This window comes from Miniopterus schreibersii (genome assembly GCF_964146895.1).
Source record: "Miniopterus schreibersii genome assembly, chromosome: 3".
Lineage (NCBI taxonomy): Eukaryota > Metazoa > Chordata > Mammalia > Chiroptera > Miniopteridae > Miniopterus > Miniopterus schreibersii.
The window spans coordinates 44,856,530-44,869,435 of NC_138103.1; the positions used below are offsets into that span (position 1 = coordinate 44,856,530).

Consider the following 12,906-nt stretch of genomic DNA (forward strand, 5'->3'; position numbering starts at 1 on the left):
TCAGCAATGGATCAAGAATCCAACAAGGCTGCCTGGCCCAAACCAGCAGGAGGATATCAGACAATCACAGGCAGGAGATATGGAAGAAGACATGCGTATGTCAGTTTTAAACCTTGTATGACAAGGCATGAAAGAAGTTTAGGTCGAGCTGGTGATGACTATGAAGTGTTGGAACTAGATGATGCTCCAAAGGAAAATTCCCTAGGTATGGAACACGGAATTGTTTAAGAACTATTAATAAGCATGTAGAAATTGATCTTGTAATATTTGAAATTGTGAATGGCTTTTATATGTGTTTATGCGTAAAAATGCTGTACATTTCTATCAAGAAATTCTATTCTGCCCGGCCGGGCGTGGCTCAGTGGTTGGGCATCGACCTAGGATCCAGGTGATCGGGGTTCGATTCCCGGTCAGGGCACATGCCCGGGTTGCAGGCTCGATCCCCAGTCGGGGGCATGCAGGAGGCAGCCAATCAATGACTACTCTCTCATCATTGATGTTTCTATCTGTTTCTCCCTCTCCTTTCCTCTCTGAAATCAATAAAGCTATATTTTTTTTTAAAAAATTTTATTCTGAAATTTTTAATTTAAATTTTTATTGAATTAATATTAATATTTAAATATAGAAGAAAACAGAATATGGCCAGTTATTAAAATATAACTACACTGGCATGTCAGTGATTACATTTTCACATCCTTCAACCAGAGGAAATCTTCATGTTTTAATCAAAAAACATTTTTTCAGTGTGAACTGAGTATATTTTTCCCTGCATATTATGTTTAAATAGTTCTTGTTTTTTAAAATTTGTCTCTCAAAGTAACTTAGCTTGGCTCATTTGATTTAAAAAAAATCATTTTATAAAATGTAAATGTCAAGTAACTCTTAGTCAATTAAAATTTCTTAATTATTCAGTGATTTGAAAAGTATTTTGCAGATATACATGAATTATAATACATGATTTTGGACTAGAATGTCATCTTCCTCTTGTCCTGAAGAAACTTGATAATTCTTGATTTTTTCTACTGCCATTTATATATAAGAATCTGAATTCTTAGCTAAGGTCATTCTGTTAAAGAAGCCTTTTTGTCATATGACAAGACCAATCTTCAGTTATTTATAATTTATAAATTTTTGTTCCAACAAATTTCACATGTCTTCATTTTTATTATTACATTAGTAGTGATAAAAGATGCTCATGCTAAAGTAATTTATAGATTAGATATGATTTTACTCTTGTGTTAAGATTCTGACAAACTGTGGCAAAGAGGATCAGCATTGACTTTTCGCTGTTTTTCATTCATAGCTGTAACATATCTAAAGTTAATTGATTATAGCTATATTACAACAGTCCACTTTTGGGGTAGAAATCTAATATTATATATCTAGAGACTGAGTTATAATCTTCTGAAATGACATCAAACACAGTAGAGTCTCATTTCTGTTAGATGTGTAATCTGATCTTATATCTATCATAAGTACTTTTGAAGGTTTTGGGTTTTTTTTAACCTGTATGTAATAAAAGAAGTTAAGTTTGAATTGTACACCCTGACAGCTGGGAGGGCAGTGACTTCACTTATGCCGTTTATTGTTTGTTCTTTCATTAGCCTCTTTTTAATGTCTTTTACAGAATGTTTTAGGTGTTAGAATTTAGGTGAAAAACCTGCAAAAGACATACAAGTAAAATGATATTGAGTGACTGCACAGTACAGTGGCATAAATGAACTCATAGGATAACCTTTCTGCCCTCCCAGTTAAGTAAGGGCACATAGAAGCACCTGTCAGAGAAATTATTTTATAATCTCAAGTAGGTAATGATATGATTTCTACTTAAATAGCCATGATTAAATCAAATTTTATCTAAATTAATCCCTCCAAATGTTTTCTCTCGTTCTGTACGAAGGTTCCAGTGCATTGGATCAAGTACAGTCGTCTTTACCCAACAATCCTTTATTTGGAAAAAGTGAAGCAGAAATTCCCATTTGTGACACAGCACTGAATCAGACCATTGAGAGCAGTCCATCCTTTGCTACAGTACTTCATAGTGGGGAAGGCAGGGAGACCTTAGGAAGCAGTACAAATCTTCATAATCACTCTGAGGGAGAATATACTTCGGGAGCTTGTAATGCCTCAAGTGTCCAAAATGGAATTGCATTGATTCATACTGACTCTTATGATCCAGATGGCAGACATAGAGAGGAGGATAATGACCATCTTCAGCTTTCTGCGGAAGTTGTGGAAATTGGTAGATATCAGGAAGCATTGGGCAATACAATATTTGAATTGGAAAATGGAGAGGTAGAGGCATATACTGGTCTTTCACCGCCAGTTCCCTCTTTTAACTGTGAAATACGAGATGAGTTTGAAGAGTTTGATTCAGCGCCTTTAGTGAAAAGTTCTACTGGTGATACTGAGTTTGTCAGTCAGACCAATCAGGAATTTCAGAGGTCCTCTTCTAAAGAGGAAGTTATTAGAAAGAAAGAACAAAATAATACTAGCCAGGAGAGACAGAGAGAAAATTCACCTGAAGATTCAGCCTGTGCTCTGGGGCATATTTGCAGTGAACAAAATACCAGGGATAGGGACAGCAGGCAGGGAAGTTCTCCTGAACAGGTAGTGAGGCCCAAAGTTAGAAAACTGATAAGTTCAAGCCAGGTGAACCAAGAATCAGGTCTTAGTAGGCATGAGGCTAAACAAAGAAGTGTTCAGAGGTGGAGGGAGGCTTTAGAAGTTGAGGAAAATGGCTCAGATGACCTCTTGATAAAATGTGATGACTACGATGGAGGACATGACTGTATGTTCTTGGATCTACCTTTCGCAAGAGTTACACAGAGTGAAACAGAAAATAACCAAATAACATCAGAAAGTGGAGCCATAGCAAGAAGGCAAGAAGTTGTGAATAACACGTTCTGGAATGGCTGTGGCGATTATTACCAACTGTATGACAAAGATGAAGATAGGTAAGGTTTTATTCAATACTTTGCCATATTATGTAGTGAGCAGAGTGTATAGTACCATGATGTTTGATGGCTGGGCTCTCTGACGTAGTCAGAGTATTGGATATTTTAATTTATCAAATATTCTCATTTACCAAGTGCTAACCATACATGCAAATTAGTGGTTAATTTTTTACAGAAACTTTCTTTGTGAGGTGTTTCAGGAGTGTATAGAAATTATAACCATGTGATGATAATGATTACAAAAGAATAGATACTAATTATTTTAATTCTTTGTATTTCAGTTAATGAAATGCAAGGTAAACATTTATTGTATTTTAAAAAATTCTATGCCAAGCCAGTCTGGGTTTTAAAGGTAATTAAAACCACAGGAAATTTTGATTGATAATATTGCGTTAACTTTGCCAATATTTATTAATACACCCATTTCTTTGTTCTTCCTATCACTAAGTTTATTTCCTACTTTTATTTAGCATTTAATTTTCATTAACAAGTCTATGTGGTTCATACTATTATTTCCCCCATTTGTGAATGAGGAAACTAAGGCACAAGAGAATTAACTTCCTAAGGTCACAAAGCTAGTAAGCGGTAGAGCTGGAATTTTAGTATCTACTTACTGCCTAACTCCAGACTTGGTTCTTCACCACTACAATTTACTGTTTTCAGGAGAACACATAACTTTTCTTATAATAAGCATTCTGATCCCTGCTGCATAGTTTTCTTTATCCCCAAACTGTAAGACAATAGAAAGAGGAGAGAAATGGAGAATTTCTTTGTCTAACTGCTTACGTTTTATTATTCCAGAGTCCAAGTGTCCTTTTAAGTTAGCTGTAAATCCAACTATGCTCAATTACAATACAATTTATGGAAATAATATTTTTTTAACTAGAAAGTGCTACAAAGGAAGACATATATCCTTTAGAATATGAATGCATTTTATGTATTTTATTTCATATTATAAAATTAATAAAATATATGTTATTTTCTTTGGATATATGAATTAACTAACTTGTAGAAGTAATTGAGATATAATTCCTCTACTGTCATGGAAGTTTGTAAACTTTAAGTATTAGCAGATAATATTTTTGAAACCTACTGTTTTTTAAGGTAAGGGTAAACGTAGTTAAGAACTTTTGCCTGACTTATTTCTATTTTTCCAGTTTAGGTCCACAATCTTTTACCCAAAACCCACAAACTTCTAAAAATGGATATTGGCAGCAAAACCTGACTTGATGTTAACTTACTTGGTGGCAGATCTGTGTCTGAACTAAGATGAGGCCTTTTTTTCAAGCATTTATAAATTTTGTTGCAGTAATATGAGTGCTTGATTACTGGGTGCTGGCTTAGACCCCACTGGGAATTGTTAGGTAATGTTTCTAAATCTCAGGGGGGAAAAAATCTAAATTCCAAAACATACTTATCCCTAAGATTTTTGTATTGGATTGTTAATTCTATTTACCCCTAAGTTACTATTAAAAAATAAATCAACTTACAGCCTTATCATTTAATTTGGCTCTGCTATCTCCATTGTAGACACACTAATCAAAAATAAAAACCTCTTGTTTGCTTTTAATAATCAGGCCTAATGTCATCTAATGAAGTTGAAATTTTTATACTGTTTGCCAACCTAAAGAGAAAAGGTAGTTTTCTTGACTCTTGGTTTTTAAATTGATTCTTTTTGTGAATAGAAGTGTTTTCTTTGCTTAGAATAACTGGATTTTTTAAATGGTTATAGGGTGTTGTGTTAGCATACTTATTTATAATTTTTTTCCTTAAGTGAAATGTCATTCTGAACAGTGATAGATTTTTTACAAACAGAATATACAGATGAGAAAAGTACTTATAATTAATAGAAACTTATTTTTTTCAACTTTTTGGTAATATATTTATTTACAGAACCTGTAGTTGGGTGTGCTTTGAAAGATCAGAGTAATTTTGGGGCATTTTTAAAAACACGTTGAAATGCCAGAAACACTTAGGATTTTTTTTCAAGACTCATCACAGAATAAATTCTCAAGGAAAGCGTTTCTACCTAGGATTCCACTTATATTTGCATCTGTAAGTCTTAAGATATGTTTTAGGATCTCATTTCAATAGTCACTACAATTTTAAGGAGTAAAATTCTGTTTCTGTCTTACTGTTTCCAGTTCATCTGCTCTTACTCCCTGCAAAGGATCACAGTTGCCATATGCCTTTTAATATGGTGGCAGATCAAGGTTGAAATTTAATAGTTGTAACTCCTGTTTAGTTTCATTTTGCCAGTTGTTCATCTATCTGATGTTTTACTGTAGTCCTGCTCAATAAATATTAGTAGGTTGGAGAAATGGGGAAACACAATGGCTCTACCATAAGTATTTTGAGAAGGAAAGTACAAATAGCTTCTGCTTTGAATCTATAAGATTTTTTTGTTGAGTTTTCACTGCTTTGTAAAACTTAAAGATGATGTACTTGAAAAATATTTTGTTATGTTTGTATTATAATAGTTACAAATTGAACTCCCTTATCAAGAACTTAACTAAACTTTACTGTGACATATGTAGATACAGGAATTTGGGGCACTTTAGAAATGTATAGTGTATATATATACTTTATAAATGGAAAAGTATTTTAATGAATGCATGATCCTTTTCTTTGCTGAAAAATTCTAAATGATCACTTAATCACATCTGAAACATTACACTCTATGGGAAAAGCATTGTGGTTGGTAGCATTGCTCTAAGCTGTTTGACAGGAACTGAGCACCACCTTATTAAATTAGAGCTGCAAGGGGAATTTTAATAGGCAGCATATAATTACCAGACTTGGAATTAGACCAAAGAGCTAAGGTTAATATCCTGCTCTTTTGAAATACACTCTGAGAACTTTAATAACTGTTGAGGACAAGATCTTGAGTTTAAAAGGACCTTTCAGCCATGCCAGCACATTTTATTTAACCCTGGGCCTAACTGTTCTGAAGAGAGGCATGCCGTCTCCTAACCATTCCTTATAGCACTTGAGGTTTCTTTCACAATTTTTCTCTCTAGGCCTTAAACTTGCTTAAAAGGTAAAAAAAAACATACCTAAGATAAAATGTTGGGACAGCTTTTTTTGTTGTTGATATTGGGAGAATTAAAAGAGTATTAGCCATTTAGTTGATTTCTATTTGATTTATTCAAAAAAGATTTCTTGAAATCCTCCTAAGTGTCAGACTTTGTTCTGGGTACTCTAAATGCATATAATAATGGTCCCTGTTTCTTGGTGTTCACCAACCTTATGAGGAAGACAGGACGTACAGATAATTATCATGAGACTAAATTAAGCTCCTTTCCTCTTCTATATATGTTAGGTGAAGGTCATGAAGAAAGAGTTCCTCTGATCTTCCTGTATCTTGACAAATAAAACATCTCTAAGCAGCCAAGAAAAAGATCTTAAAGCACATGCTCTAACATTTTAGCACACCTTTTTATCTTGTTTCCAAGTTCATAGAAGTTTAGGAGTAAATTAGGGATAAACAGCTTTGTTCTTCAGGCATGCTAGCAAGTTACAGATTATAATACTTAGATATTAAGGAAAAGAAACAGAAAGTTGTAAAAAGCAGGTACAATTTTAAAAGGACACCATCTGGGCCTTATTTTCTAAATTAAGCAGGCTTGTATATTTCAATAAGTTCCCTTTGTATCACTGTATTACAACATAGTTAAATGTGAACAGTGGTGAAATATCCTAGGCTGCTTAGACTGTGTTCCATATACTGTCTTTGAAAATGAAAATAATTATATGTTTTAACACAATTTCCATCCAGAGTATTGTCTTTTTTTTTAAAAAATATGTCTTTATTGATTTCAGAGAGAGGAAAGGAGAGGGAGAGAGAGAGATAGAAACATCAATGATGAGAGAGTCATTGATCGAGCCCACAACCTGGGCATGTGCCCTGACTGGGAATCGAACCCGGATCGCCTGGATCCCAGGTCGACGCTCAACCGCTGAGCCACGCCCGGCCAGGCCATCCAGAGTATTTTCAATAAAAATAAAAACTTTTTTTGATCTTCTAGTCAGGTGACAAAATTATCTAATCTTTCACTTTTCCCTAGTCTCCTTTGTAGTTGATTATTTATGCATGTGATGAATGCTAGAAAAGACAAACCAACCAGTTCCTTGAGGGATTTAGTAAAGAAGAGGGTTGCTTTTTTGGCTGATTTTACTTCTCGATCTTATTTCTAGTTAGGATTTGTACATAAATTATTTGTCTAGAAATCACACATAATTTCATTACATATGTGAAAAAAGTATTTTTGGTTCACAATTGAATGTGTAAAGAATGTAGCATTCTAATAAGTTATAGTTGTCTCCTTTTGAATATAGCTCTAAATGCTAATGGGAGACAATAATAGAGCATATGAAAATTAAAGTGGTACCTAATTTATTTTTTACTTTGAGAATTTAAAATATTTACCTCATGTGCTTTTCTAGTCAAGAACAAATGGTCCCCTAATCCACAATTATGTTGTATCTTATTTGTTCTGTTGCTTACTGTCCTTGAAAACTTATTTTTAAATTCTTTCTCTTTTTGCTTTTAATTTCATACACTTCTGTCACTCTTAGTAGATGACTTGCACTCCTGCTTTCCTGGAGATACTGAAGTAGTTAAACGTGAACTTTCTTGTTTTTCTCTTCTCCATGTTAGAGTATCTCAGTATTTATTTTCAGTTTTTTCAGTGAAGAGAGGTAACTTTTCTCATTCTGTGCCTACAGTCACATCTGACACCTTATCTATTATCCTTATTCCCAGGTTGCTCCCCTCTACCTCGCATTCTCCAATTTTTCACAGTCTGGTGGAAACCTTCACTTGATCTTGTTCCTTCTATTATCTACTTGCCTGTTTGTTTTCTCTTTCATTGCGGAATTTTCAGAATAAATGTTCCATACCCACAGCTTCTCTTCCTTCTATCCACTCTTCTTAAACACCTCCAAATATAATTCTCAGTATTATTTGTCTATTCTTTCACGTTAACAATGACCTCCTAACTTCCACAGCCAGGTGACTTTTCTCACTATTCATTTTCTTTGACTACAGTGCTGCTACTGAGCTGTTTGCTCACCCTTTCCTGCTCCTCAGTTTCTCTTCCATTGACCTATGTCTCCTCCAGACCCCCCAGGGTTGACATACTTTTTAAAAAGGTGACCAGATAGTAAATATTTTAGGCTTTGTGGACCAAAAGATAAAAGCGAGGATCTTGTGTAGGCACTTATATAACAATTTTAAAATGCAAAAAACCATATTTCTTAGCTTCCAGCTCATAAAAAAATGGACAGGTGGCTAGATTTCGCTCATGGGCCAGGGCAGAATTTACTGACCTCTGGTGTAAAGAGAGTAAAACTAAAGATAATTGGATAACCAGGTGGCTGATATTGCCATTTAGTAAAACAAACCAGAGGATGTAGATTTTCTTTGGTAGATTAAAGAGGATAATGGTGGTGTGCTGGTAGGAAATCGAAATGACAGCTCTAAGCAGACAGCTTATATAATGAAGTAACTGCCACCTTTATTAATTGTTTACCCTTTTCCAAAAATTGTGCTAAACATTTTATCTGCAGCATTCATTTAAATATTACTATAGCCCTGAAAAGTAAATAGTAATATTCTCATTTTACATATGAGGAAAAGTGAGTTTAGGGAAGTTAAATGCCTGGGCTTGCATTGCTAGTAAATACCAAGCCATGTTCCTAACCCAGATCTGTCTGACTTCAAAGCTTACTCTTAGCAATGTGGCATTCCACTGCCAGGGGTGAAAAAGAGGCTGTCATCAATGGAACTTTCACCTGATGTAAAATATATAAATACAGTATCTTGTTTCTTCAGTAAGGAAATTGCCTGTGGTAGGTTCTTTGTTTTCTGGGGGTTTTTTATAGTAAAAAATCTTAATCATAGTTGCATATAGTGTCCTCTGACTAGCCCTCTGAGCCAGTTTGGACTTTTAAATCAGTAATAGACATTAAGTTTGAAACTTGTCATAGATAAATAATGTTCAGAATGAAATATTAATAGGAAATTGTTCATATATTACTTTCTGTCACTATATCACAAATATGTATTAATTTCTGGAACATACTTTAAAGAGGATTAATTTTTGGCCCTTTTCAAATAAACTAATAACACCAAAAGTTCCCTATTTAAAACCAGGCAATTGCACAGTCTTAATTAATTTCAAAGAGCTTTTACAAGTACTCCACTATTCAGGCTGATCTCCTCAGACACTTTTCTGGTCATTATTAAAGAAACTGTGATTTGATACTTATGAAAAGTACCTTTAAATGCATTGTTAAAGAGGCACCTGTGCTTTAGTGAGTTTGACTGACTAAACAAGATTTCAATTAATTAACTGAAAAACAAAAGAAACAATTCTATAGGAGAGGGTCTTGAAGGAATGATCTGAGCCTGAAAGAGAAAAAAAGTGAAGTGATTGTGAAGACATTCTTGTTGGTGGGAGAAATGGTTATGGCGAAAGTTCACACTTCCGGAACAGTATTTGAAATAAAGAGCATTCATGTAACAAAAGAGTTGGATGTAAGAATGTACTAGTAACTGGGATCAGAGTGTAGTAAATCATGCCATTCAAAGTTTAAACTTTTTTTCTATAGGCCATAATTTTCCAAAGTGAGTCAAATATATTAAGTGGTACACAGATAAGTATTACTAATTTTTATCATTATATTTGTCTTAATGGGAATAAAAAATATAGCTAACTCATAAAATTTGAAATTTTATGGATATTGCTTAGGAGGTAACTAAATGTATTTGAGTAAAAAAATGTTCTTAAAAAATGATTTGCTAACTGTTTTTGATGGCTTATTATTTACCAAACACTATTAGAATGTTTTGTATATATTAACTCATTTACTCCTCACATGAACTCATTGAGCTATTAGACTTACCTGATATGTGAAGTGATAGAGGCACAGAGAGGTTAAGTAACTTTTTCATAGCTAATAAGTGGTGGATTCAAATCCAGACAAGTTGACCTCAGAACCTATGTTCCCAACTAGTACTGTATCTTAAGACAGTATTAATGTACAACTGTAGCAAAAAATGTGAGGCAAATGGCTTAATTTGTGAAATACTGCTTTAGGAAAAAACTCTTAAAGGTTTTTGGAGTAATTATAAATTTACTATTTGATATAAATGGAAGTGACAGTGATATTTAGGTTGCATTTTTTTAAGTGAGTTGAGAGTGGATTAAATTTAGGGACATAAATTAATAATTGACTAGGTTTAGAGAAAAGCACTTGAACAAGGTTTTTTGGTTTTTAGGGGTTTTGTTTTTGTTTGTTTGTTTGTTTGTTTTGAGAAATGGGGGGAAAGGAGCTAGGATATAAGAGCCATTGTACAGAAAGAATGGAAAGTTAGAAAGAATGGAAAGTTAAACATGGGGAGTTTGTTAAGAGTCCAAAATAAGTGTTTTCTAGCATAAAAGCAGAGTAATACCATTAGCATTTAGAAAATGAAGAAAGGGACTTATCTGGCAGATGGATTTTGTTTTTAAAACATAACTTGAAAAAGAAGTGTGAAATCTAAATTGATTAGAGGGCAGTTAGTGATTATGAAAGCTTAGTATGGTGGTCAGGGCTGGGGATAGATGTTTTAAAATTATCTACTTAGAGGGAAGGGTTGTGTATAATGAGTATAATGATACAGGCTAAGGGTCCACAGACTTTTTCTTGAAGGCCAAATAGTAAATATTTTAGGGTTTGTTGATTAAGAGACAAAAATCAAAGATATACATGTAAAAAACCATTTTTAGCTCACAGACCATTTTTTAACAGGCAGCAAAGCCAGATTTGGCCCAAAAGCTGTGGTTTGCCAATCCTTCACATAGGCTTCTTAAATATGTTGATGACAGACATTCTTTTTGTATTAAAATTTGTAGATAGTATATGAATTACTTTATTAATTAATAGAAAAGTTAATCTAGGAAAGTTCAGAAGTTTCATGTGTTTACTTTCTGAACAGTATCATACTCTGAGTGAAATGTCTAAAACATGAGGTTTTCTTTAGTATGTAAAAAATTGCCACAAATTAATTTAGAAATCTTACCTAAAATTCTCAGATTTGGAGGTGGTAATTTAGCTTTGAATTTGAGAAGCTTCATACTCAAGGATCCTTAACAGCCCAGTAAGCTCCTTATAAATCTATTTCTTGGTAGATTTTGACACTGATGCAAGCCTAGAGATGACTTACTTGATCTTAGATGATTCTTTGGGTCACAGAAAATTTTATAGGCATTTTATTGTCTTTTATTTGCTATCCCAGAGCTCCATTGCATTCCTTCTCCAGGATGCCTGTGCCCTGCTGCCCATCGTTTATTGAAAATTGGATGTTCATTTTACTTTTTTACTTCTAGTTTCTCAGAGCTCAGCTTAGTGCTGCTCTTTGTTAGAATTTTGATCTCTTGGGTGCATCTACCTATAGAAGGAAGAACTCACTAACTAGTTTAGATATTAATAATATGTTGTCATCATAAAAGACAATTTCTTACTAATTATCACTTCCTTTCAAAAACATAAACTAAAATTTGTTATTTTTTTTGGCTTCTCAAAATTCAGTACACAAAAAGGAAATCTTTAAGGGATTCTTGACCAGAATGGTTGAGATGGTCAGAAGGGGCATTTAAGATTTATTATTAACATTGTTTAAGTAATATTTTTGCCTTGGTAGTATGACTGGTGCTTTAAGAATAGTTAAATGTAACCAAGTTAACCAAAGTTAAATATAATAAAAAGTAATTTTCTGAGGTTCTTTATTAACCCTTTATCATATGTTTTGGTTTCTTACCTAAGTATTCTCTTGAATTGAAATATATTTTGTGTTCACAGTCCTACCAAAGAACTTCACTAAAGATTTGTCAGTGCTACTTTATACGAATTTGAATGTATCTTCATTTTAAAGTCTGTGAAAAAGGAAGGAAAAAATAGTTAAGCTTTTAAAACATGGCAATAGTAGGAATTTATTCATAGAAGATATTTCATCAGTTTGTAATTATGTAATTAGAAAATTGTTTTAAGTCAGGCCAGGTGAATAATAAATTTATAATTACCAAGTTATGTTTAAATTTTTACTTAGAAACATGTCTAAAATATGAAGAACCTATATCTAAGAGCATTGTCCTGTGCACCAAAAGGTTGCTGGTCTGATTCCAGGTCATATGTAGGTTGTAGGTTCAATCTGTAAGGCACCTCGTCAATGTTTCTTTCTCACATTGATGTCTATGTCTCCTCTGGTGAGGATTAAAAAAAAAGTTACATTCTGCTGAATATATTTATTTATTCATTTAAAAAATATTTTAAAAATTGGCACCTGATGAAGCATGTGTGGCATCAGTAGTCCATTCTATACCATGTGCCTGTTAACACTCCAAACAATAAATGCACATATAATGACAGTTTATTTTATTTCTGTTCTAAATTTGCAGTTCAGAATGCAGTGATGGAGAATGGTCTGCTTCTTTGCCTCATCGATTTTCTGGTACAGAAAAAGATCAGTCCTCAAGTGATGAAAGCTGGGAGACTCTACCAGGAAAGGATGAAAATGAACCTGAACTACACAGTGATAGCAGTGGTCCTGAAGAAAACCATTTATCTCTTCAGGAAGGGTATGTTTAACAGTGAGATTTATTATTTCTACGTGCATTGTACAAGAGTGCTGTACATCACATTAAAATATTGGGTATGCTGTTAATTGCATTTACAAGCCCTGTGTAGGACTAGTAGGTCCTATTGATTTTTTCATTATGGTTTTGATGTGTTACAAAGAATAGTCAAATTGAAAATACAGGTAATTTCAGTATCTTCTATTAAAATACAGTATGTGTTTCCATTTTGCTTTATTACAGAAAACTTGGTCATTTAAAAAATCACTTTGGTTGAGTTAGGTTTGAGTGAATTAGAGCTGCCATTGCTATATGGTGGATATAATGAC

At 33.5% G+C, this 12,906-nt stretch overlaps 1 protein-coding gene across 4 annotated transcripts in view; it reads left to right on the forward strand.

Moving 5' to 3' along the window:
• The window catches only part of PJA2 (praja ring finger ubiquitin ligase 2), a 63,477-nt gene that overhangs the window by 21,566 nt on the left and 29,005 nt on the right, over positions 1-12,906 (forward strand). For all 4 annotated transcript variants that reach the window (XM_081133210.1, XM_081133211.1, XM_081133208.1 and 1 more), the window contains 3 exons: positions 5-205; positions 1,901-2,957; positions 12,401-12,580. In XM_081133210.1, coding sequence (XP_080989336.1) covers positions 5-205; positions 1,901-2,957; positions 12,401-12,580 — 1,438 coding nt within the window. The remainder of the gene's footprint in view (positions 1-4; positions 206-1,900; positions 2,958-12,400; positions 12,581-12,906) is intronic.